Here is a 20797-nt window from a genome sequence, read left to right on the forward strand (position 1 = left end):
CTGAGAGATCAGATTAACACACCAGATTTCTGCCCCAACATCCTCGTGTGCCCGTTACCGTTTCTACATCTTCCCAAGTTTTTTAAATGCTCCTAAAGGGTTACCTTTCTACCGTTCAGTTACTATCTACGGTGACCTTTATAACTTATTTTATTTCTCCAGAAAGTGAGAACATGATGAGCCTTTACGGTGCAGCCGATAAGATGGTGCATGAGTCTGCAGATACGGAAGATTTATTGTCTGAAGGACAAAAATGTTTGAAAATTAAGCATTATTAAAGCTGCATGAAGCCAACACACACACAGCAAAGTCCTTTTTTTCTTTTTAAACAACTCAGGAAATCTTAAACATTGCCAGCTTAAACCGAGTTATCTCTATCTTTAATTACACAGAACCAAAAAAAGAAAGGCCGACATCCATCTATGCTTTTGTTTTCTCTCCTCAGCGTGACATTTTCACACCTATCACGCGCTCGTTACCACTCTGCCTCCCCGACAGCTTTAGAGAACACGTAGTCCCTGCCTCTGTGGCACATCACTCCATCCTTAAGGTGAAACTTCCAGCGGTTCTTGCTGCGGTGAATCTGCGACAGAAAGGAGGTTAGAGCCCCCGCTGTCGGCGCCAGCGCTCGCCATTACTGACAGACGACCGCCTACTTTGTCGTACTGGCAAACGATGACATTGTCGGTGTCAAAGAGATCCGGGATGTCCTGCTCGATCACATCGTCACCTGAATTCAAAGGATCCTAAAGGAGAACAGAGTGCATTGTGGGAAAGCACGCAAGCTTTTGCAGGATTAACGAGCCTCTCACCTCGTCCTCCACACTCGCCAGTTCGTCAGCGCTGTCACCGCTGGTGGAGCCGCTGGTGTCGTCGCTGCTCACTTCGCCCTCCTGCAGGGCCTTTATGGCCTCGGCGTTGATCATCCCAAGAAAGTCGTTCTCTTCCAGAGCGCCCGTCTCTTCCTCCTCGCTGTCGGTGTTGTCGGCAGCGCCGTCCAGCTGGACGATGTCCGACAGGTCGCTGTAGCTGTAGACCAGCTTGGCGGGGATTACAGGAAGTGTTAGCGTTGTTAGCATCAGTACAACCTACGATCCGATGCTTCCTGTTACTTCCACCTACTTTAGGATTCAAACTTCCATCAACACATCCTCTTAATCCTCTCACCTACACACTTTACACTGAGATTGAGGGCGGGAAATATATATATTCATCAGCAGAAGACATAATCTCTTAAATACAAGATACAACCAGTAGCCGGTTGGTTGAGCATAAAAGATGGATTAACAAAAACCTAAGAGGCTTTTGAGGCCACTGCTGGCTTCAGAAACATGTTTAACAGATATGGGAGTCCTCATTAAAACTGTAAATGAGATTAATCCTCAAAATACACAACTACGTGCACGCACGCAGCGCAGCAGAATCTATGACGATATTTCCTCAGTGATTATTCAAATTACCCTGAGAACCTCCTCAGACTGGCTGTCAGTCTTGGCTGCTGCTCTGGCCTTCTCTGCTTTCTCCTGCTCCTCCTCAATAACCCTCTTAAGGATGTCGTCGATGTCGCTGCTCTTTGACTGCTCCGCTTGTGTCAGAGGCTCCGACGTGCTGATCTGGAAGTCTAATAACTGACTGCAGGGCGATTCGTTCGTGCTGTGGTTGAGCGCTTCCGTTTGGGAAGCGGGCTCGTTTTTATCTAGAGCCACCTGCTGCTCCGGAGCCTGCAGATCCTTCAGCTGTGGGGCCTCTGCAGGAGCGACTGGTGGCAGCACAGGGAGGGTGCTCTCCTGACTGGAGGGTGAGCCGGTGTTTGGCTGGACTGCACTGGGAGGTGTGACAGAGGGAGCCTGAACAGAGGATGGCTCCACCTCCTGGTGCCGAGTGGGATAGGAAGAGATGGCGGCCAACTGAGCGGCAGACGCTTCCTTCCACGCGCTGATTTTGTGTGTCTGCTGGGCTGCAGCCTGCTGACCTGCTGCAGATTGAGTGACCACAACAGGAACGTTGACCTTGTAGAGCTGCCCTACATGACGCAGAATGAGCCATTCAATTAATGCAAATTATAATCCCGGACGGGAGAGTCCACACAGGTGCGTTACCAGAGGCTGTCTGCAGCGTGACTCCTGCTGGGATCTGCACGGGATAAGACAGCCCAGCAGGGAGGGAAAACGTAGCAAGAGTCTCCGAGTTGTTCTGCAGGGAATGAAGAAAACATGAGTGTAAAAAAGCTGCTTAAATACGATTAGAAACTAAAAAAAAATCCTAAAACCTAACAAAAAGCGGTTCAATTTTCCTGTGGTGCAGTGTGAAAAATGAAGTCAGGGTTCGATGAAAATGTTCCGATTTCGATTCAGATATGGACCGGAGATTTGGAAGTAGATGTACTGGGAAGCACTTGCCTTGAGCCTCGAGAAACCGTGGATATTCTGACTGGAGGGGATCACAACTGATGCTGGCAGAGAAAAAACGGAGCAGAACACACACACACACACACACACACACACACACACACACACACACACACGTGAACTGTAACGTGAACTCTAATGTGAGCTGTAATCCTCCAGACTAGTGCTCTGGTGGCTACACGCTTAAAAAGGCGTCTCATTCCAGGCGGTTGTTACCTGCGGCCTCCTGGTCGGCGCGTCGGTAGTTGGCAGGGAGCTGCAGCAGGAAGTTGGCCGGGTTTACGATGCCCTTCCTCAGGTCTTCAATTGCTCTTGACTGCATCATCTTTGATTCCCAGAGCTGCAGAGCAGAAGACACCTCTGTCTGACTCCTGCTAACGCACATCCGACTAAGATGGTTGATATTGCGCAACTGTGCCAGGAGGAACACAACTTACATGTCTTAAATGGTCCACAAGGCGGTCTTCAAGCCCCTCATCCAAGAAGAGCTCCCTTATACTCTCAATCACATCATCAATTATGGACAAATAGACTTTAGCCTGCATAATAAAAAGACATTTTGGGGCCGACTGTGAGAGTAGATTGAACTAGCTAGACTCTTCAAAATTAAGGAAAGTAGCTTTGTTTACCACCGGTCCGGTGTTGGTCAGCATGTTTTAGATGAAAAAATGACTTCGATCCTCAAACAATAACCTTTGGCAACATTAAGCGTCTGTTAACGATGACAAAGTTGGTTTCGTCTACATCAACTCCGTGAGCAGCGTCGACGCAGGTGCTAATAATCAACACAGGTGAAGGTGACATAATCATGGGAGCGAAAGTAACTACGGCTTTTTGGTTGTTGTTGCTTTGTAACACGGGTTTGATTAAAACAACGACAATCCTTCATCTTTCCACGCACTTAAAGTGTGCTCACAGCTTAAGAGAGTTAATTAATGGCCCCATTTGCCACATCTCAGAATAGCGCGAGGGCGAATTTCCCAGATGTCCTTAAATGCACCATAAATCATCGCAGAAATGACGTCAGTCTCTCAGTATTTCCAGTATTACATTTAATCTTCTTACAAAAAGCTGTTTTTACTGAATGTCTTCGAAATATTGATATTGAACACTGATAAAGAGAACCCATTTCTGTCCATCGCAGCCTTGCCAGTTAGTGTTCATCGCCTCATTCTTGTTTTTTGTTTGTTTCATCAGAACTGGGAGCTCAGAGGTTCTGATCCATCTTTGTGTGTCCCAGAGTTCAAAGGCCTTTCATCTCTCATTCTAAAACCCTCGTGCCATCGAGCCGTGGCTGCGGGGCCCATAACCTTCATCCTGACGCCCCTACAACAGATTAAGTCGAATGCGTTGCTGAGGAAGAGAAAAGACATTTCATTAGGCGATTCCTCCTCCTGAGATGAAAGTCATCGCACTTCTCCACATGTGCACGCAGTCAGGAAGCCGAGTTCAAATAACACGCAGGATGGGCCCCTCAAAAGATACCTGACAAGTCATTTATCTGCTGCTCACTGCTGCGTCACAAACGCCGACTTAATGACATTTAAAAATAATCTAAATTACAAGTTCTATTTTTTTTTTACTGCATATTAAACATGATTGCATTTGCCAAGAAAAGTGCCTCCAGATGGGTTGATCGGTAAGGAACAACTTAAATCAAAGAGGAAGGAACTTAAAAGAGAAATATTACAGCATATGTGAATAATTACCAAGTACAGCAGGTTTAATTAAATCTTTACTCTTCATGTTCATGATGTCCAACTTTAGCCAGGTCTGTTTAAATCTTGTCTCACAAACCTGGCTGACAACCCAGTGGCAGTGGTAGTTTGCTTAGCTAAAATTACAGTCTTGCAGAATACAAAATTGGCATAAAGTGGGCAAAAAAAGAGATAAACAACAAAAGTAAAGCGATGGTTATTGACATGTTCTGAATCTGATTCATCAGATTGTCCTGATAACTGTAATTAATTCACTTCATGTTTGTTTTCTCTTTAACGATCCAACGTCAGCTTAGCTTTTAAATATATCAGAGCAACAAAAGAAAAAAAAAATCCAACAATAATGAACTTTTCTCAGTGACAGTAACTATTGCTCATTATCTAAGCTCTTTATCTGATAAAACCCGTACAGCACGCATTTATAAAGGATGCCAATCACTCTGGAGGACAGTGCAGACAATGCAAGCTTATATACAGTACGTAGATTGTTATTTTAAAGTTAATTAAACTATTAGATGTAAAGTGCTAGGCAAAAAAAAACAAGAACACCATGAGCTGTTAGGCCCCGACGGTCGAGGGTCAAGGATGCAGAGTTATTTCATCTCGTGAGAAACACTACGAGGCTACGTCTAATTAGAGGAAGTTCACACCAGCAGTAAGCAGAAATGCCCTCATCACCCTTGGATCTGTTCAATATTGCTTCTCCTTTAGCGCCGTGAGGAAAATGTCTCGGACCAAAGCGTCACTGTGTCGTACAGCCAGACTGCCTCTGGGACTCTGTGTCGATCCATTTCTTTTCTACTTCCACCTAAAAGAGGGGGAAAGTGCTTAACGGGTAACGGATTTCGAACGAGCGTGTTTGCAGGGCGCCGCCCGCCTCACCTGACAGTGGTAGCGCGTCCAGCTGGTCACGTGCTTCTGCGGCTGCATGTCGCTGCTGGTGCCCAGTGACTTCACCCTGGTCTGGGAGACGACTGCGCCCATGATTTCACACTCCATGGTGACGAAAGGGTACCAGTTGCTCGGAATTTCCTGGTCAGAGCCCAGCTCCAGCTTACAGGAGAAGGAATGGGGATGATCCACCGCTGCGAAGGGAGAATCAAAGGCTGAGCACAACCGAGGTGGCGAGCTGGGCTTCTACACACAGCACGACCCTGGAGCTGCAGCTACGTGCATGTAGCATGTAGCATGTAGCATGTAGCACTGAATAACGTGCACATTCTGGACAAATAAATACTTAGATGCAGGAGTTACCCGTGTTCTTTGCCGGCAGTCTGTCGATCCTCCAAACAATGGCCGAGTACACATCCTCATACTTGACCGTCCCGACTGACACTTGCATGACGGGCTGCGAGTCGCTGGCGCTGACGGCGCCCAGGCAGGCGTTCCTGTTCATGCTTCTGTTCATGCGGGCCTTCAGCGACCTCTGCCGGAGCAAGGCCACCGTCTGCGTCACTTTGACCCAGTTGGCCGGCACTGGGACGCGGAGAACCACGTTCTCGCACAGCGGGTGCGCGTCCGACACCCCCGTGAAGGACAGGAACGAGGGCGTCATGTTGAGAAAGGCCTGAAGCTCCACGTAGGCGCCTTGGACCGTGACCACAGCTTTGATGGAGAAGGGCATCTCCGTGCAACCTAACGTGGCCGTCTTGTACCGCATCAGCTCTGCCCTGCAGGCCTCCGGGGGTGAGAACTTAAGCAGTCGACACCTGTGGAACTCGGACTCGTCCACGCATCTGTGAAAACAGCAGTCGGCGATCTCCATCCACAGTTCGCCGCCCTCCTCGGACCCATAGCTGGAGTCGAAGCGCAGCAGGCCCAGATCATTGAGGGCCAGGAAACAATCCCCTGGTCCGTTCAGAAAAGCCAGACAGTGGATCTGGGTGAGTGCCGTCCGCGCCATGACCTTTCCACACGTGTCCAGTTGTATCCAGATGTGATCGGTGATCTGCAGCGACAGCTCCTCCGCCTCGTAGTGCCGCCGGGGTTGGTGGGGCGGCGGCAGTTTGAAAATCTCCTCCTCCATGGAGAGAGCCAGGTCCTCCATGTCAGCGTGCACAGTGGAGCCAAGCTTGAGCAGCTGTTCCACCTCTGGCTCATGGGCGACCTCCAGCTTGGGGTGGTAGCGTTTCCTTTCAGTGTATGAAAAAAGCTCCACCTTGAGGGTGAGGACCTTGCGTGGCTCGCTGTAGCTTTCCACTTTAAGATCCGAGACCCTGCACTGAGGGAGCAGCTGGAACTCCTTGTAGGGCCTCTCTAGGCCCTTCTCATAGTACATCTGCAGAACCCCTCCCGGCAGCAAACGGAGATAGATCGGACCCCACTGTCGAGAGGACATGCGGTTCTTTTTCTCTGGAATTCTAATCAGGACAGGCCAGCCGTCTCTCTTCTGACTGCGGAACAGACCCCGAGGAACCAACTGGGAGGATCCCTCCGTGAAGATCTCGTTCCTGCCACTTAGCTGCCTCTCTGCATCGTGTTCCGTCTCCGCCACTTGGTCCGTGTCTGCTCGCAGGCCTTCCAGTTTGTGGCAGATGAAGGAGAAGGAGCTCTGGAGTTGGTCTTTCTCTCCCTCTTTGGTCCGAATAAAGAAACGGGGTAGGCTCTTCTCCGATTCCGAGTCTGAAGAGGAGCTATCAACATCCTCACTGAAACTAGACCCATTCCAGAAGGGGTTATAGTGTCCCGAGTTCCCTTGGAAAGAAGGAAATGGGCTTGGTCCATCTGAGGTCTGAGTCAGTGCTTCTAGGGCAGTAGAGGAAACAGAACCGGTGGAGGTACTGGAGCAACTCCGGAAGAACTCGTGCTTTTCCCACGTGTTGGAATAAAACGGGGAGGAGGTGTTAGTGGGGACCCCACTCACGGGAGTGCAAAAAGGTGTGTTACATGGTACACAGGAACTCTCATTCAGATTTGAGTGACTTTGAGGGGATTCTAGGGAGCTAGTGAAGCTCCACGAGGTGTCTCTGATCGGAGGAAGCACTAGTTTCAGACCATTGGGGCGCGGTATTGATGTTTTGATGTTCCCGGGGGACGGCGTGGCCTTCTGAGGAGAGGAGAATGGTGTGTTGTCGTCTTCAAATGTGACCCAGTTGGAATGGTTTGTGGAGCACATGGCCGAAGAGGAATGTTGACCAGTTCAAAGGGAGATTCCTCTTTTACCACATTGACTGTAGCCCACTTCACAGAGCTTCTCCCCTGCAAAAAAAAGAGGTGGAATATGAAAGAGAAACTAGACATATTCAGCAGTATAAAACAAATCAGTGTAGGGATGTATGAATACAACACCCGCGCTTAAAAAGGCCTATTAAAAATTTAAATCCAGGCTGATCTGGAGAACCTGGGAGCCATTTTGTTCATTGTTAATAGTTAAATTATCAAAGGAGAAGTAACAGCGGGATTTCCCAGCTTGGTCTGGCACACATAACCAGAACTGTAAAGCTTTATTATCCGTCTTTGGGGGAAATTCACAAATTAGCAGTGAATAAAACCATCCAGAATGCCAATGGAACACGTCTACGGAGCTGGAACGACATCGATGAGCAGTAAAAGAAGACAGAGTAGCTTCTCCTCAACACCGTCGATGCTCCAGGAAGAGGATTTTTGTGTTAGGTTCCTGACGATTTATTCATTACGCAGGACCTCGGTGCAAATTTTAATTTCTATGAACTGTAACTTGGGCAGCTGTTAGAAACGGTGGCACGAAGCAGAAATGGGGCCTAAAAATGCCGGATGAAACACTGATCCTGACCCTTATGTGAGCCGCACTGACAGTGTTCTCACTTGAACTGCGTTTCCCATGCGGCCTGTAAAATTCTGGATGTTATTAACTGATTTAATGTCTTCCTGTTTCAGATTCATGCTGCAAATAACACAGGCAGGAGACGTGATAGCAGAGAACGCAGATCATTTCCTGGTAACAGATTAGCAAGATTGATATTACAGTGATGTGCTTAATATAGAAAATCAGATTCTTCCTTTAAGAAGTTCACTCTTATTAAACCCGAGAGCCTGATTTCCATAACTTGTGTATGAATAAACAGCTTTAACTCAACAGCCTGAGCTAAAGTGCGTGAGAGATTCAGCCACGGCAGCAGATATCACGCCTCATTAACCAGCACGAGGCCAGCGGCCAGATTCAGGTAAAATCAGACGCGGTAGCTCGCTCCCAGTTAAACGTGCGCGATATCGCTGCAACATTAGCCTCCCGCCCTCTTCGATGGGACACCTGTATTCATCGGGTGTTCTGGCACTAAATAACCAGCAGGCGCTCAATATTCATGCCGTTGTGCGTTTCATTCGTGGCTCCGCTCAGCTCAGAGACCACAGAGAAGTTCAAAACCAAAACAATAATTGAATCCAGAAAGGCGGCTTCAGTGACAGCCTCCATCTTCCCAGCCGGATCGCAGCATCGGAGCGGTAAAGGAGACATCCAGTGGCAAGTTTCTGGAGCTATAAATAAAGAGGGACGCGAGGATTGTGATCCGGGGCGGCGGACTGTCAGCAATGCTGGGAAACATCTCTGTAATGAGATGATGTTGGCAGCAGCACGGGCGCGTCCCTCCACATCAACGGAGCCACTTTGCTACAATTACACTGGCGAGGAGGAGGGTGACCTCTCCGTGGGGGGGGGGAGGTCACCGACAGGCCTTTATCCTCCTTTCCACACGGCCATCTCTTCCCCGAACTGTAGAGTCCAGAAACGGGACTTTGCAAAATCCACAGAGGACAAAAGAACACATTCCTGGGATTCCACTGGGAGCAGCAGCTTTGCACACAGGAAATACCAGCCTGCTATATTTACGTGGACCAGCAACAAATATTATCTTAATGATGTCCAGTCTGATCTCAAAACACAGCAGACTTGAAGGTCATGCCCTCGGCCTCGAAGGTCCTCCAGCGGGACGCCGCTGCCGCTTCCAAACCTCCGAGGCTTTAATAAACGCTGTAAAACGCAGCGCTGCAATTACCACGGGCTGTATGTCAAGATTTCTGTCACAAGTTACTGCCACACGCTGAAATTACTACCTGCCCTTGTGAAATCTGGGCTTGGCACCGTGCACGCACGCACGCCCTGCGGATTCTACTGCTCAAAGCCATTTTCTCTTAATTATTAACCAGTTTTGTGTCACACTGTGTTTTCAGATACCACAAACTTTAAAATAGGCCAGCCAAAAAGTCCAGACAGATCCAATTACAGATGGGAAACAAAGACGTGCGCGGGAATATCACGTGCAAATACACGCGACAGCTTGGGGAAAGCACATTTTACTCCAAATCCATCCTGATTTGACCGTATATGAGTTCACTGGGGCCAGTGTGAAACGGTCCCGACTGCAGTTGCTGAATTTACTGATGAGACGGAGAAGAAATGAAGCCTGATACACGTGGACAGGAACAGCGGCCTCGCACGCGATAACAGAGAGGAAACTGGTGTGGGACAACAAAAGTGCTGCTTTTCAATCATATTTGAAGTGGAGGACAGATGCTTCCTGGAGTTCCACCGGGAATCTCCAGTTCAATCCACCCGCCCATAACCCGCTCGCTGTCATACTTCCAGGTCTCACTACATCTGATGGAAGGTTCTGTTCCGTCTAAAATAAACATGTGAGGGGGGAGAGAAATAGGCAGAAACGAATGAGAGAGACACCTTTTCCATCCACTGGGCTCGAGTTTCCACAAGCATCTCTGATTCATTGTGATTGCAGCCATTTAGGGAAGGTAAACATGTCATATTTTTAAAGTCTCCTTCAAATTCATGAACCATAACTGTAACTCAACACTTCCCTGCTTGAGGAACTTCAGCCTTTTTCTGAGTTGGCTAAAGTTACTCAACCACAGTTTTATAACAGAAACCCTGGACAACTTTTCTCCGCTCTCGTGAGTTTTTGTCCATTATGTTGTAGGTGTCAACAAGTATTTATCCTGGCTGACAACACTAAATGGTTTAAAACGCATTTTTCTAGCATGGTGTCAGTAAATACCAGGGAAAAAAAACAGAGGCACATGAGTTACCGGGTCCCCCCCCCCCCCCCCCCACCGACCCAGGCTGGAGAAAGAAAACAGTTCCCGCATGCTGTCAGCCCGCAGCAGAGCCAAGCCCGTGTCCCGGGACACAGGGGCCCACTTTCGGGAATCACTATTCCACTTTTGTTTTGATATAAGCAAAGTTAAGAGTAAAGTTACCGCTGCGTTACTTTGGGTCGCTACTCTGCAGAAGTGGCGCTGAGCGCCATTCACGTCCAGCCGTGGAAACTTTTAAAGTCGATTATTCGCGGGGCTTCCACGGTCCTCTACCGAACACACCCGGCCGTAAGCACAAGAGAGGCATACTCACTTATCTCAGAGCCGCTTCGCTTGTTTGGGCCATGACATGTCGACCGGTTTTGCTCAAAATGGCAGAGTGTAAATCCTGGGAGTTTTCCTCTCCCGGGTTCACAGACGGTCCGAAAACACAACACCGCGTCGCAGTGGTGCCTTCACGAGCGTGGGAAATGTCAGTATCAGGAAATGGACGCTTACGCCGATGCGTCGGAGGGGAAAATAGAATCCAGTTTATTCATTTCAAATCACTCATTTCTTTATTGGAGACGTTTTTATTTGTACAAGCTTGTGTTTGTGCGGTGATTATTTATTTTATATAGATGGAGGTGCATTTTTTTTAATTCTAACGTCATAAAGAACCAATTAATGATTGGGAATTATATAGTCACATCTTCATTTTACATGATAAACGCGGGCTTTGAAACGGGGTTGTGCAATTAAATAAAGCTAAAAAGTGAATGAAAATCTCTTCAATTAATGGAATGTTTCACAGATGATTTAAGGTGGAATCTGTCAATTAATTTCTAATGGAGCGAATCCATGCAGTTGCTATGGAATAATTTTAATTTTCACCAAAATATCTTTTTACCCAAGATTTCTTGTATATTCTTGCAGTTTTTAAATACCTGATTTACCTACAGAGGAGGTGGTGATGACTGATCTCTGTAGGTTAAAGACAGCTCCACGAATGCATAAAAACAGTGCGAGTACACGTAGAATGAGAAAATAGTTCTCCTTCCAAAGCAAAGTGACGACATTAAAATGTAATCCTGGAGCTGTGCAGCAGTATTTCCCAGTTGGGAGGGTGTGTTCAAGGGTGTTTTCCACTGGTAAATTTCAATTCCCTTTCTATGAAACCAAACAGGGAAGAGACAGCGCGGACATTTTGAAGAAAACCATAAATCAAACCTGACGGACAAACGTGTGTTTTATTTTATTTTATCTGCACATTTATGATGTGTTCCTGAACACCTCACGCTGGGAAAACAAGAACGTTCTTCAATCTCTGGGGGCCGAGGCTGACCGGAGGCATGAACGAGTGGCAGTGTGGGCGTCTGAGCACGTGTCACGACAGGCCAGAAACTCTTAAATCACGAATCCGACACTTCACAGCAACCTCATCTTCCAGGCAAATTACCCAGAATCCTCTGGAACATGACTACAAGTCTTTGTGTACACGGATATATATTAGAAATTACAGTCCGGCAGTATCATGATTTCCTTTACACGTATATTCACATGAACCCTTTCTGTCCAGACACTCTCCAAGGTGAAGAGACCTCGGCGCCACGTCAGGCTTCTGCCTGGAGGTGCGACTGACTTTGGTGATTAGAAACAAAGAGCGTTGCAGATGCATCAGAGACAGGTGAGCACGGTTTCACGAGCTCCGGCTTGTCCGTGCTGTCCTGTCCCGTCCCGGTAAACATGCAGGGCGAATCAGTGCTTGGAGTACCTCCTTTGTTTCAGGTTTCCAAATGGCAAAGTTCAAGTGTGTTGCTCCTAGTTTTAAAAGCCCTTGGAATTTTTAGACAAATCTGTGTTATGAGGATTTTCCTTTCTATATGCAAACAGACAGGGGGCCACTTGAACAAGCATATATTGAATTAAGTGTAAACGCAAAACTAGCCTTTAAAGCAAAGTAACACAATAACAGCACCAAGCAGATGAAAAGATGAACAATGACAATGCAGCTCGTGTCACACACACACACACACACACACACACACGGTGATTAACAGGGTTTGGTCTTCAAGTCTTGACTTCAGAGTTTTTACTGTCCCTTTTGAGAAAAAGCTGCTTCTCTCCCACTTAAACAGCTTCTGCTGCATGTTTTTTTTTTTTTTTTCGTTTAATGAAAGTCCCGTTAAAACTGCTGCCGTCACGCTGAAAGGTAACAAAACAAGAAAGAAAAGCTCCTCAGTCAGAAGTGTAAGAGCCTCGGCTCAATGGTCGCTTGTACTGCGAGTGCCTGACAGAAGAGGAGGCTCCTGTGGACAAAAGTATGGGTCTTTACAGACGAAGGTGGGGTGCAGGAAGTCAGGTGGAACCACAGCCTCAAAGGCGGCTTTAACGTCCTTTGTTCTTTTTGGCATTTCCCTAAAAGCAACAGAAAATGCTCAAGTTTAGTTCAGCAAACAGTTTAAAAGTCACCGCTGGGCTTGTTCAGATGGGATGCATTCAGGGGCAATAAAGACCGTCCGATTTTGCATTCATTCACCTAAGAACGTGTGGAGGCTGGTCCGAGACCTTTAAGAGAAAATGACTACTCTGAGCTCTCGAACATGTTCTTTCCTGCCACTTTCACAAAACGCAGCTGCCTGCGTGCGCATGAAGCAACACGCCGCCAGCGCCGGCCGCCGCTTCGCTTTCTGCGACTTAACGACTTTTCCAGACGGCTCCAGCGGGTGCTTTTCCCATCAGGCGCCGCGGAAACGGCAGCGGCGCTCGGTGCCACCTGGTATCCGGCGGAGACTCTATGTCACGGCGATCTTTCACGCTCCCTTTTACGTTTATTCCTCGGCTAATGTTGACAGAAAGGGAACGAACCATTGAAAGACTCCGGAATCGAAATGATTTCCCGACCTTGCTGCCCAGTTTGAGCGTGTCGATCTCCTCCCTCTGCTTGCTCAGGGTCTCGTTCATGCTGCACAGGTGGTCGCTCATCATGCTCAGCTGGTCTTCGTAGCTCCTCTTCGTCGTAGTCAGCTCGTCCTGCGCGAGAGAGAGAGGCCGCGGCGTCAGCTCGGCCCGGCTGCCGCCGGCGTGCGAGGAAACCGTGCCGACGTACCTGCAAGCGCGTGATGTTCTGGTTGGCCCGTTTGACGTCCTCGCTCAGAGACTCTCGGGATTTCTCTGCAATAGCTAATCTCTTGGCCAAAGCTCGACACTAGAATGAGGAAAAGGGAAGTTAAAGTACTATATCCGTCACCTAGGTTTGATAAAAAAGGGAAATATTACCCTGAGAACCCAGCTATACATCCAGTTTTGTATTAATTACCCTCTCAAATGATCCACCCTTGGTGGTAACCAGCTACAAATCCTCCCTCGGCCCGAAGGACATGAACTAGAACATCTAGAACATCCACCTTGCTTTAGTTCAGTCTTGGTGAACTTTGATCAGGACAGTGGCAGCACATATTTATATAATCCTGGACACCTTCCTGAGCCTTCCAGGACCTGCAGAAACGGCCCCACAGCGTAAAGTGGCCACCGTCCCGATTCCCCGAGGGGAGGGCGCGTCCGTGGTGACAGACACAGTCTAGACTGACTGTATAGACTAGACAGCCTTTAGTCTATAATCACTGGAGACACATTCGTGGTCTCCTGAAGCTATCATGGGTCCAATCCCACCAGACTTTTCTTTGATTAGGTCAGTCATTCTTCATTGCTCATGACTGCTTTGCTGATTTTGTGCTTTTAAAGGAAGAGATTCAAATGGGGAATTCCAATGAGAGGATTCTTCGCATTCAGCGGAATCGAAAAACTAGAAATGCGAGGCGCCACATGTACTGTTAGACATGAGAGCAGGGGGCGCGTTTATTCTCTACTCGCTCGGAACCTCTTTGTTCAGAAACGGGCTGGCGAGTTGGACAGAAGATCCCCGTAGGAGCTTCACCTCGGAGTGGAAGTGCACGGCTTTGCTGTCTGAGATCTGGAGCTGGGTGGTGAGCTCCCCCACTCTGGCCATGTAGTGAGTCTTGATCAGCTGCTCTCTGGACTCCTCGTCTCCAACCTGCAGGCACAGACCAAACATCGGGATTCTCGTCCTTCCAGGGACGTCTCCCCACGCCGCTGACTGATTTTACGCAGCACATTTGCCAATGGTGAAACAACTCACATGCTCGACTGAAGGGGTTGTGCACAACATGCCCACCTGGCGACAGCAAAAAGAGTGATGTGGAGTGATGCGTGACATTTTTTAAAAGGTTAACACTAATGACGGAGCAGCGCACAGACACGAAGCTCTGGATCGGGACAGCATAAATACCAATTAAGCTAAGTTACAGCTTTGCCTGAGAAGCACATGAAAACAAAAACAAGACGACACTCAAAGGCAGAAGCTTCGCTTGGAGGAACACACACTCACCAGGCTCGTGCACAGCGTCAGCTCTTTCCCGGCAGCCGTTGACTCGGCCTCCGTGTCCTCGTGGCTCTGCGTGAGCGTGCCGGCTGCCGCTGACTGGGCAGCCAGACTTCCCCCTAGAGCTGCGGCCAGCTGAGCTTCCAGGTCTGCGATCCTCTGGTTCTCCTTTTCCAGCCGCACCTTCCCCAGCTGGGCCTCCAGGAGCCAGTGTTCCTTCTCCTGCTCCAGCCGGGCGATCTTCTCCAGGCTTTGCTGCACCTGCAGGAGTCCCACAAGGGCCGACAGTGAGCTCGTGGGGAAAGCAGAACTATACGATTCATATTTCCCATCCAATGTTCTCTTTTATTTTACTAGCAGTGCTTTTATTTTGTAGATTCCCTGGTGCGCCACTGAGGTAATAAAGTGGGAAAAGAAGGGTTTGAGAGGCTGATCTCAAAATAAATAGTAATAAATGATGACAAAGACATTAGATAAAAGCTGTCAGGAGGGTCTGGGTCACTCGATCGGGCCTCACTGGGGTCACCTCTGACATGTTCGTCGAGCCTGAAGGCTTCAGAGCTTCATGGTGACGGATTCAGGGTTTGAGCTGCTGACGCTCAGCTAACGAGCAAGCGCCTCTTCTGCTCGTTCCAGCTTGAACCACACAAACAGTTGCAACCCTCCTCTGTTTTTACTCCACCGTGCAAACAAAGACGGCCAATAGTGATTCACACATGATTACTTTGTTCAGCGGCGCTGTAGCCGCCGGCCACGTGTGACCCATTTGGGAGAAAATGAAACGTGCCCTTTGCACAAATCGATTCTCATTCGCTGAAGTGGGATCTGAAAAGAGTTTTTCGAGGCACTGACGTACCTGCTGAGTGAGACCTTCTCTGCTCTCGGTGGAGCTCGTGAGAATACGCCGATTCGACAGGGCTTCGCTGTACGGAACTGACTGTGGCCTGGGCTAAAGGTGGGAGAGAGAACAAAGGCAGAGGGAGGGAGGGAGGGAGCGATTATTTTAACAAACTTCGTGTCAACTAGTTCCATTATGTTCAAAAGCAGGTGGTCAGAGGAGGATAAACCACTCCTGCAGAGACCATCTAACCTTTTTAATGGCACTGATATAGGCCGAAGCTTTCTTCTTGTTGGCTAGCATGGTCTCTGCTTGCAGAGGGCTGAGGGCCACGGTGCTGCCTTTAGGGCTGTAGGCTGGCGATGTGAAGAAGTCCAAGTTGTTGCTGAAGAAAGTGGCGATCTGCAAAGACGGACAAAAACAACCTGCAGTTCTGGGAGCAGGTCCTCACTATTCACACCAGAGGGAATTGACGCGACATCCCGAGTGACAAACTGGTCACATGATCGCTGCAATAACGCACCCTCAATATGACACCAAGCATTGTGTGACGGCTTGTGTGCATGGACCTTTTAATCCTGATCCTCAATTCATCCAGACAAACCATTTATCCAAATCAGAGAATTTAAACAGCATGTTTGAACACCTACTACCTGTCCACCTGAATCATGAAATTCTGTTTCCACATTACTGCCTAACTATAAAATGATCCAGTAACAGTGAAGACACCTCACTGCTCATGCTTAGGAAAGCCTGCCCCCTGTCGGACGTACCTTTCCAGTGCTGCTGGTCAGAGACCCTAAAGATCCGAGCAGGCACTCTGAGGTGGTCAGGAGCTTCTGGGTGACCGTGGGCAGCTCTTGCTCTAAACCAGCCTTCTGATTATAGTGCTTTGACATCTCTGGGCACACAGAACGTGAACACAACAGGGTCAAGTCACGCAGAAAACACCGTGTCCACATTCTGATGGGTCAACTGTTAGCGGATGGCTACAAAGGGGGCTGCTCACCTTTAATGGCATCGTGAAGACTGTGCAGGCAGCCCGCCAGCTGGGTAAAAACAGCCGAGGTGCTGCTCTGCGGCACCACGTCCTGACACACACCTGCGGCACGTTTAGAAAAGGACAGTAGTCGCACACTTTCCCTCCCATTAGAGAAGGGCACAGTCACAGAACTCTGAGCTCGTCTCAGCCCAATGTGAGCGCTAACTTACTGGGTAAGGCCAAAACGTTAATGTAGTTCTGCAGTTTCTCAAACATCGATGTGACTCTCTTCATGTCGCCGTGTAACTCCTGATTTTTGGCAGTGAGGGCAGCGGTGCAAAGAGGAGCCTCGCACTCTTCCTCCAGACTGAAAGGAAAAGACGAGACGTCCGTTAGCACAGCCTCGTGCGCTCCAGGTCACTATTACCGCACACACACAGCACGGACCTTTTCAGCTGGTAAGGGAGAATCTTTTTCAAAAACTGTACGTAAGAGGAGAAATGATCCGCAAAGCTCTTCAGTTTGACAACAGTTTCCTTCAAAGCAAAACGGAAAGAGACAAGGATGAAGAGCGAAAGGGAAAAATCAATGAAACAGCTTCAACGTTAAAAACAAAACCCTCTCACCAGGACCGTGACAGTGTCCTCAGTGATGCTTTGGTGTAACTGCAGGAAGCTCTCCTCCAGGGGGCGCACGTAAGCTGCGTTTTCATGTAGGTACTGAGAAAACTGGTGGGAGAGGAATTCCAGGGTAAATCAGGAATACTCACTCAAGGGATCCTTTCATTAACGACAGTTCTGCCTGAGGAGGCTTCACCTTCTGGTTGAGGGCAGAGATGGGCTCGATAGAAGAGTCTCGGGGGTAGATGTGAACTCTTTGTTCTGTGTAGGAATGGAAGTTCAACAGAGCGGCCACGAGGTCCTGGATAAAGCTCAGCGCCTGTCCCACCACATCCCGGGCTTTAAGCTGGAACAACATGAAAGAAAAGCACTTTTCTTAAGTTTGAACTTCTAAATTTGCTCCATTTACACTGTATTAAAACCTCTGTTAGCTTTGATGACCGCAGGTTTATGGCGTGGGACGTTAAACTTAAAGCTTAAAGAGAATATGGATAATGGATAAATGGATAATGTCTGTTCGTCTGACGTGACCACGTTGAGAAGATGAGAAACATACAAATTGGAAATTTAAGGTAAACAAAAAAAAGGAAAAGTGAAGCAATGGTTCCCCCCGAACACACACAGACACACACACACACACACCTGATGCCTTCGATTGTGTGGAGGGACATTGAGGCTGTTGTAGTGGACGAATTCTGCAGGAACGAAGGAGAAGAGCAGTGAGCAGAAGAGACTTGATTCTATGGACCGGAGCGGTGGAGCCGTCGGCCCGTCCGTGTTGAACAGACGCCTCCCGCTCTACTCCTGGGCCCCGGTACGAAGGCAGGCGTGGGCTCAGGTACTCACTGGTGTCGTTGAAGGGCACTTTTTCCTGGATAACGCTGCTGCTTTGCTTCACCTGCCTGCTCAGCTCCGTCTGGCACCGCCTCAGCTGCTGCTGGCTGCAGAGACGGGAGCGAAAACTCCGGTTAAACAGCTCAGGTTCTGCAGCCTAACTGGTTAATTAATCTCAAAGCAGCCAGTGTGAAGGATGAAAGTACCAGTCTTCCGCTCGCATGCGGCACTCCTGTGCTTCCCTCTCCATGGTCTGTGTTTTCAGCTGTAAAACGGTACGAAGTGTTAAAGTGTTGTAAACATGCCTGATAATTAGCTCACATCAGTTAGCTTCAGTCCGTTGATGCCCTCACCTCTAATCGCGCTTTGTCGCTATGCAGCCTCTCGATTGTGTCCGTGTACTTTGTGTTGAGCCCGTTGACGGCGTCCTGGTGCTGCTCCGCCTCCCTCTCCAGCTCCTGCAGTCGGGCCCTCAGCTGGGCCTCCTGCCTCTTGTGCAGCTCGTCTGCTTCATAAAACTGGATCCCCCATCCAGCAGGATAAATGCAAGGTCTCGACAGTACGGTGGAGTTTTAAAACAATAGGGGCCGGAGCCGGGGGCTTACCTGGATGTGAAGTCGTTCATTTTCTTCGATCTTTTTTTGCAGGTCCTCGTCAAACACGTTCTTGGTCTCCAGGGCGTGCTGTGAGGGAGAGTCGCCCTTGTTCTGCAGGGCGATACAAAACGAGCCTCGGTTTTTTGTTTTCGCTTCAGGACGACTTTAGATTCGTCCTGGAAGGGTAAATGCACGACCAGCTAACACACCACACAAGCCTGGATCACCTTCCCCTTTTTGCCTTTGGCCTCACACACAGCGAGCTCCTCCTGCAGCAGCTCCACCCTCTTGGCCAACTGTTGGTTCCTGAAGCTGAGACTGTCCATCTCCTGCTCCTGCTTCCTCAGGCTCTGGTCCCTCTGCTTTAACTGGTCCTGTTCAGGTTCAGAAGAAGCAAAAATCACAGCGAGAAACCAGGATATGAAGTAAACAATGGCGCCGGTTGGCTGTTAATACATTTTATGACGCCATAATTGCACGGAGACAATTATGGCTCATGTAATAATTCAACTTTTCTACTGCTGAGTGCCACTGTGACTGCAGCATTCTACCTTGAGGGAGACACAGTTGGCCTGTTCATCTACGACGGCCTTTTTCAGAACCTGGTTCTGAGCGCGGAGCTGTGAAAACAAAGAAAAACAGCACGTGACATTTGACCAGACTGAGATTTCCAGGTGATTTTCAGCTCTAAACAGACCACAGGTTTCCCACAACGAGCTGGATGTGAGGTTTGCTCGAACCTTCAGATATTCACCACAAGGCAACAGACAACCACGTCAAGGTGGGTTTGCAAACCAGGACAGCAGCAGTAAAACGGAGTAATAATTAAGCTACAACTGCACTTGTCAGAGTTCCATTTGTCAGCTCTTTTTGAGCAGGAAATGTGCTGCCGATCAGATTTGAACAGGAAGCGTCACACACTCCACAAGCTGTCAGCTGACACAGAAACACAATCAGTTAATGGGTTGTAGCACTCAAAACAGGATTTTAAGAGTTTTTAAACTCTTTTTCATCGCTGAATGATACCTGGGTGCATATTTAGATGTATTTACAGTTGCTCGGAGGCCACATTTAATGCCAATTTCCTGATCTTTGCTTCCGCAACCTCAATAAATAGAAGACTTTGGTCGCTTTAAACTTTGCAATAATGGGTCGGTAACATGGAGTTTAAACTTCAACAGTACAGAATTGTGAACCCTGCAAACACGTCAAAATGGGTGAACATTTAGTGTTAATAACGAATGTGGTCCTGTGCTGTCAGGACAGCTTTAATGTCAGCTGTAATAACCACTAATCTGGAGAGGAAAGGGTTTACCTTGGAGTACTCCTGTGCCAACTTGCTATATTTCGTCTGCAGGTCTGTAACGTTAGCCATTGCTGGTGGAAACCTTCCCGTCGATGATATATGATGCTTTTAAACGGTGCCAGTCGTCGGGTTGCTGCTTGTCCAGTTAGCTTAGCCGGCACCGCTATCTGCACTTCTTCCTAAAGCCTGAGCTACTACCTGGCAACCTCCAATTAGCCAGCTCACCGTTATTACAAGTTAACTAGCTTCTTCAAAGATGCTGGCTCCCTCATTTTCTTCGACTGCCCACAAATACATCGTGAAATAAAACATGCGGTGAGTGTGGCAGAATCACAACCGGTTGCTGGTTATCTGATGTATGCTAATTTCTTTAGCCGGATGTGCTCCCGACTTGACAGCGACCCGTTTTAATGTAGCACCAGTAGCCTTGATGCTAGCCGACTGGGCTAATAGCTATGTTAGCATAACAAATGCCAACAAAGGACACCAATTATAGGCCATTCTGTATCCCTGCATCCGTGTAAACGACTGTATTTGCAAACCGAATAAAAGAATTCATTTGTTTTATGATAATCTAGTAAAAAAGAGCTGTCAATCGATTAATGTGCAGAATACTTTCTTTTTTTTAAGCCGCTTACACCCTGAAGAGACGAGGCGACCGGAAACAGACGCCGAAGTGAAAGTTCACGTGACATGTCAGGGGCGGGACTTAGGGCGCCCTCTAGTGTCCGCGAATGATTTATGATTCCGGTATAGCGAATAAAGGTTCCGATCTAATTTTATCTATTTGTGAATACATATTGTAAGCATTTGGTTTCAGCGTGTATCAAGCCTAATTTTACTGGAAAAGCAATAGTCAACATCAGCTTACGCCAGTCGTGTTATATCCGTGATGAAATGCTTACATCTGAATTTGAGTGGGAACAAAAACAGGGTCAGAAATGATCATATAGACTCCATATGATAGAGTCACTTCAGGAAGGACAGCCTCCCCGGTTCCTCTTTCAAAACGCACATGACCTCATTTATAGATCACGACTGAAACGACATGTTGCTAATGCAGCCATCGCTGGTCAAATCCTGCAAGATT

The 20797-nt window shown here is 48.2% G+C and overlaps 2 protein-coding genes across 3 annotated transcripts; both read right to left on the bottom strand.

Annotated features, from left to right (window-relative positions):
* Positions 1-132: 132 nt before the first annotated feature.
* ston1 (stonin 1) lies at positions 133-10609 on the bottom strand. The gene is made up of 11 exons (XM_011603446.2): positions 10464-10609; positions 5381-7324; positions 5009-5211; positions 2846-2947; positions 2625-2748; positions 2400-2452; positions 2100-2193; positions 1461-2023; positions 813-1040; positions 657-746; positions 133-583 (listed from the first exon to the last, which is right to left on the bottom strand). Exons 2-11 carry the CDS (start codon positions 7239-7241, stop codon positions 476-478), a joined length of 3426 nt encoding a protein of 1141 aa, XP_011601748.2. The 5' UTR covers positions 7242-7324; positions 10464-10609; the 3' UTR covers positions 133-475.
* Positions 10610-11360: 751 nt separating this feature from the next.
* On the bottom strand, positions 11361-20391 carry ppp1r21 (protein phosphatase 1, regulatory subunit 21). 2 transcript variants are annotated; one of them, XM_003964200.3, is made up of 22 exons: positions 19717-20391; positions 18953-19021; positions 18629-18775; positions 18411-18512; positions 18159-18323; positions 18012-18070; positions 17818-17912; positions 17614-17666; positions 17168-17317; positions 16978-17079; positions 16799-16887; positions 16582-16718; positions 16379-16471; positions 16143-16270; positions 15622-15771; positions 15388-15480; positions 14538-14792; positions 14289-14324; positions 14067-14183; positions 13239-13337; positions 13034-13162; positions 11361-12547 (listed from the first exon to the last, which is right to left on the bottom strand). In XM_003964200.3, exons 1-22 carry the CDS (start codon positions 19774-19776, stop codon positions 12518-12520), a joined length of 2358 nt encoding a protein of 785 aa, XP_003964249.2. In that variant the 5' UTR covers positions 19777-20391; the 3' UTR covers positions 11361-12517. The 2 variants fall into 2 exon arrangements, with proteins under 2 accessions (XP_003964249.2, XP_011601747.1); XM_011603445.2 differs by having other exon boundaries at positions 18611-18775.
* Positions 20392-20797: the final 406 nt, after the last annotated feature.

The sequence above is a fragment of the Takifugu rubripes genome, chromosome 4 (genome assembly GCF_901000725.2).
Source record: "Takifugu rubripes chromosome 4, fTakRub1.2, whole genome shotgun sequence".
In the NCBI taxonomy this organism is placed as follows: domain Eukaryota; kingdom Metazoa; phylum Chordata; class Actinopteri; order Tetraodontiformes; family Tetraodontidae; genus Takifugu; species Takifugu rubripes.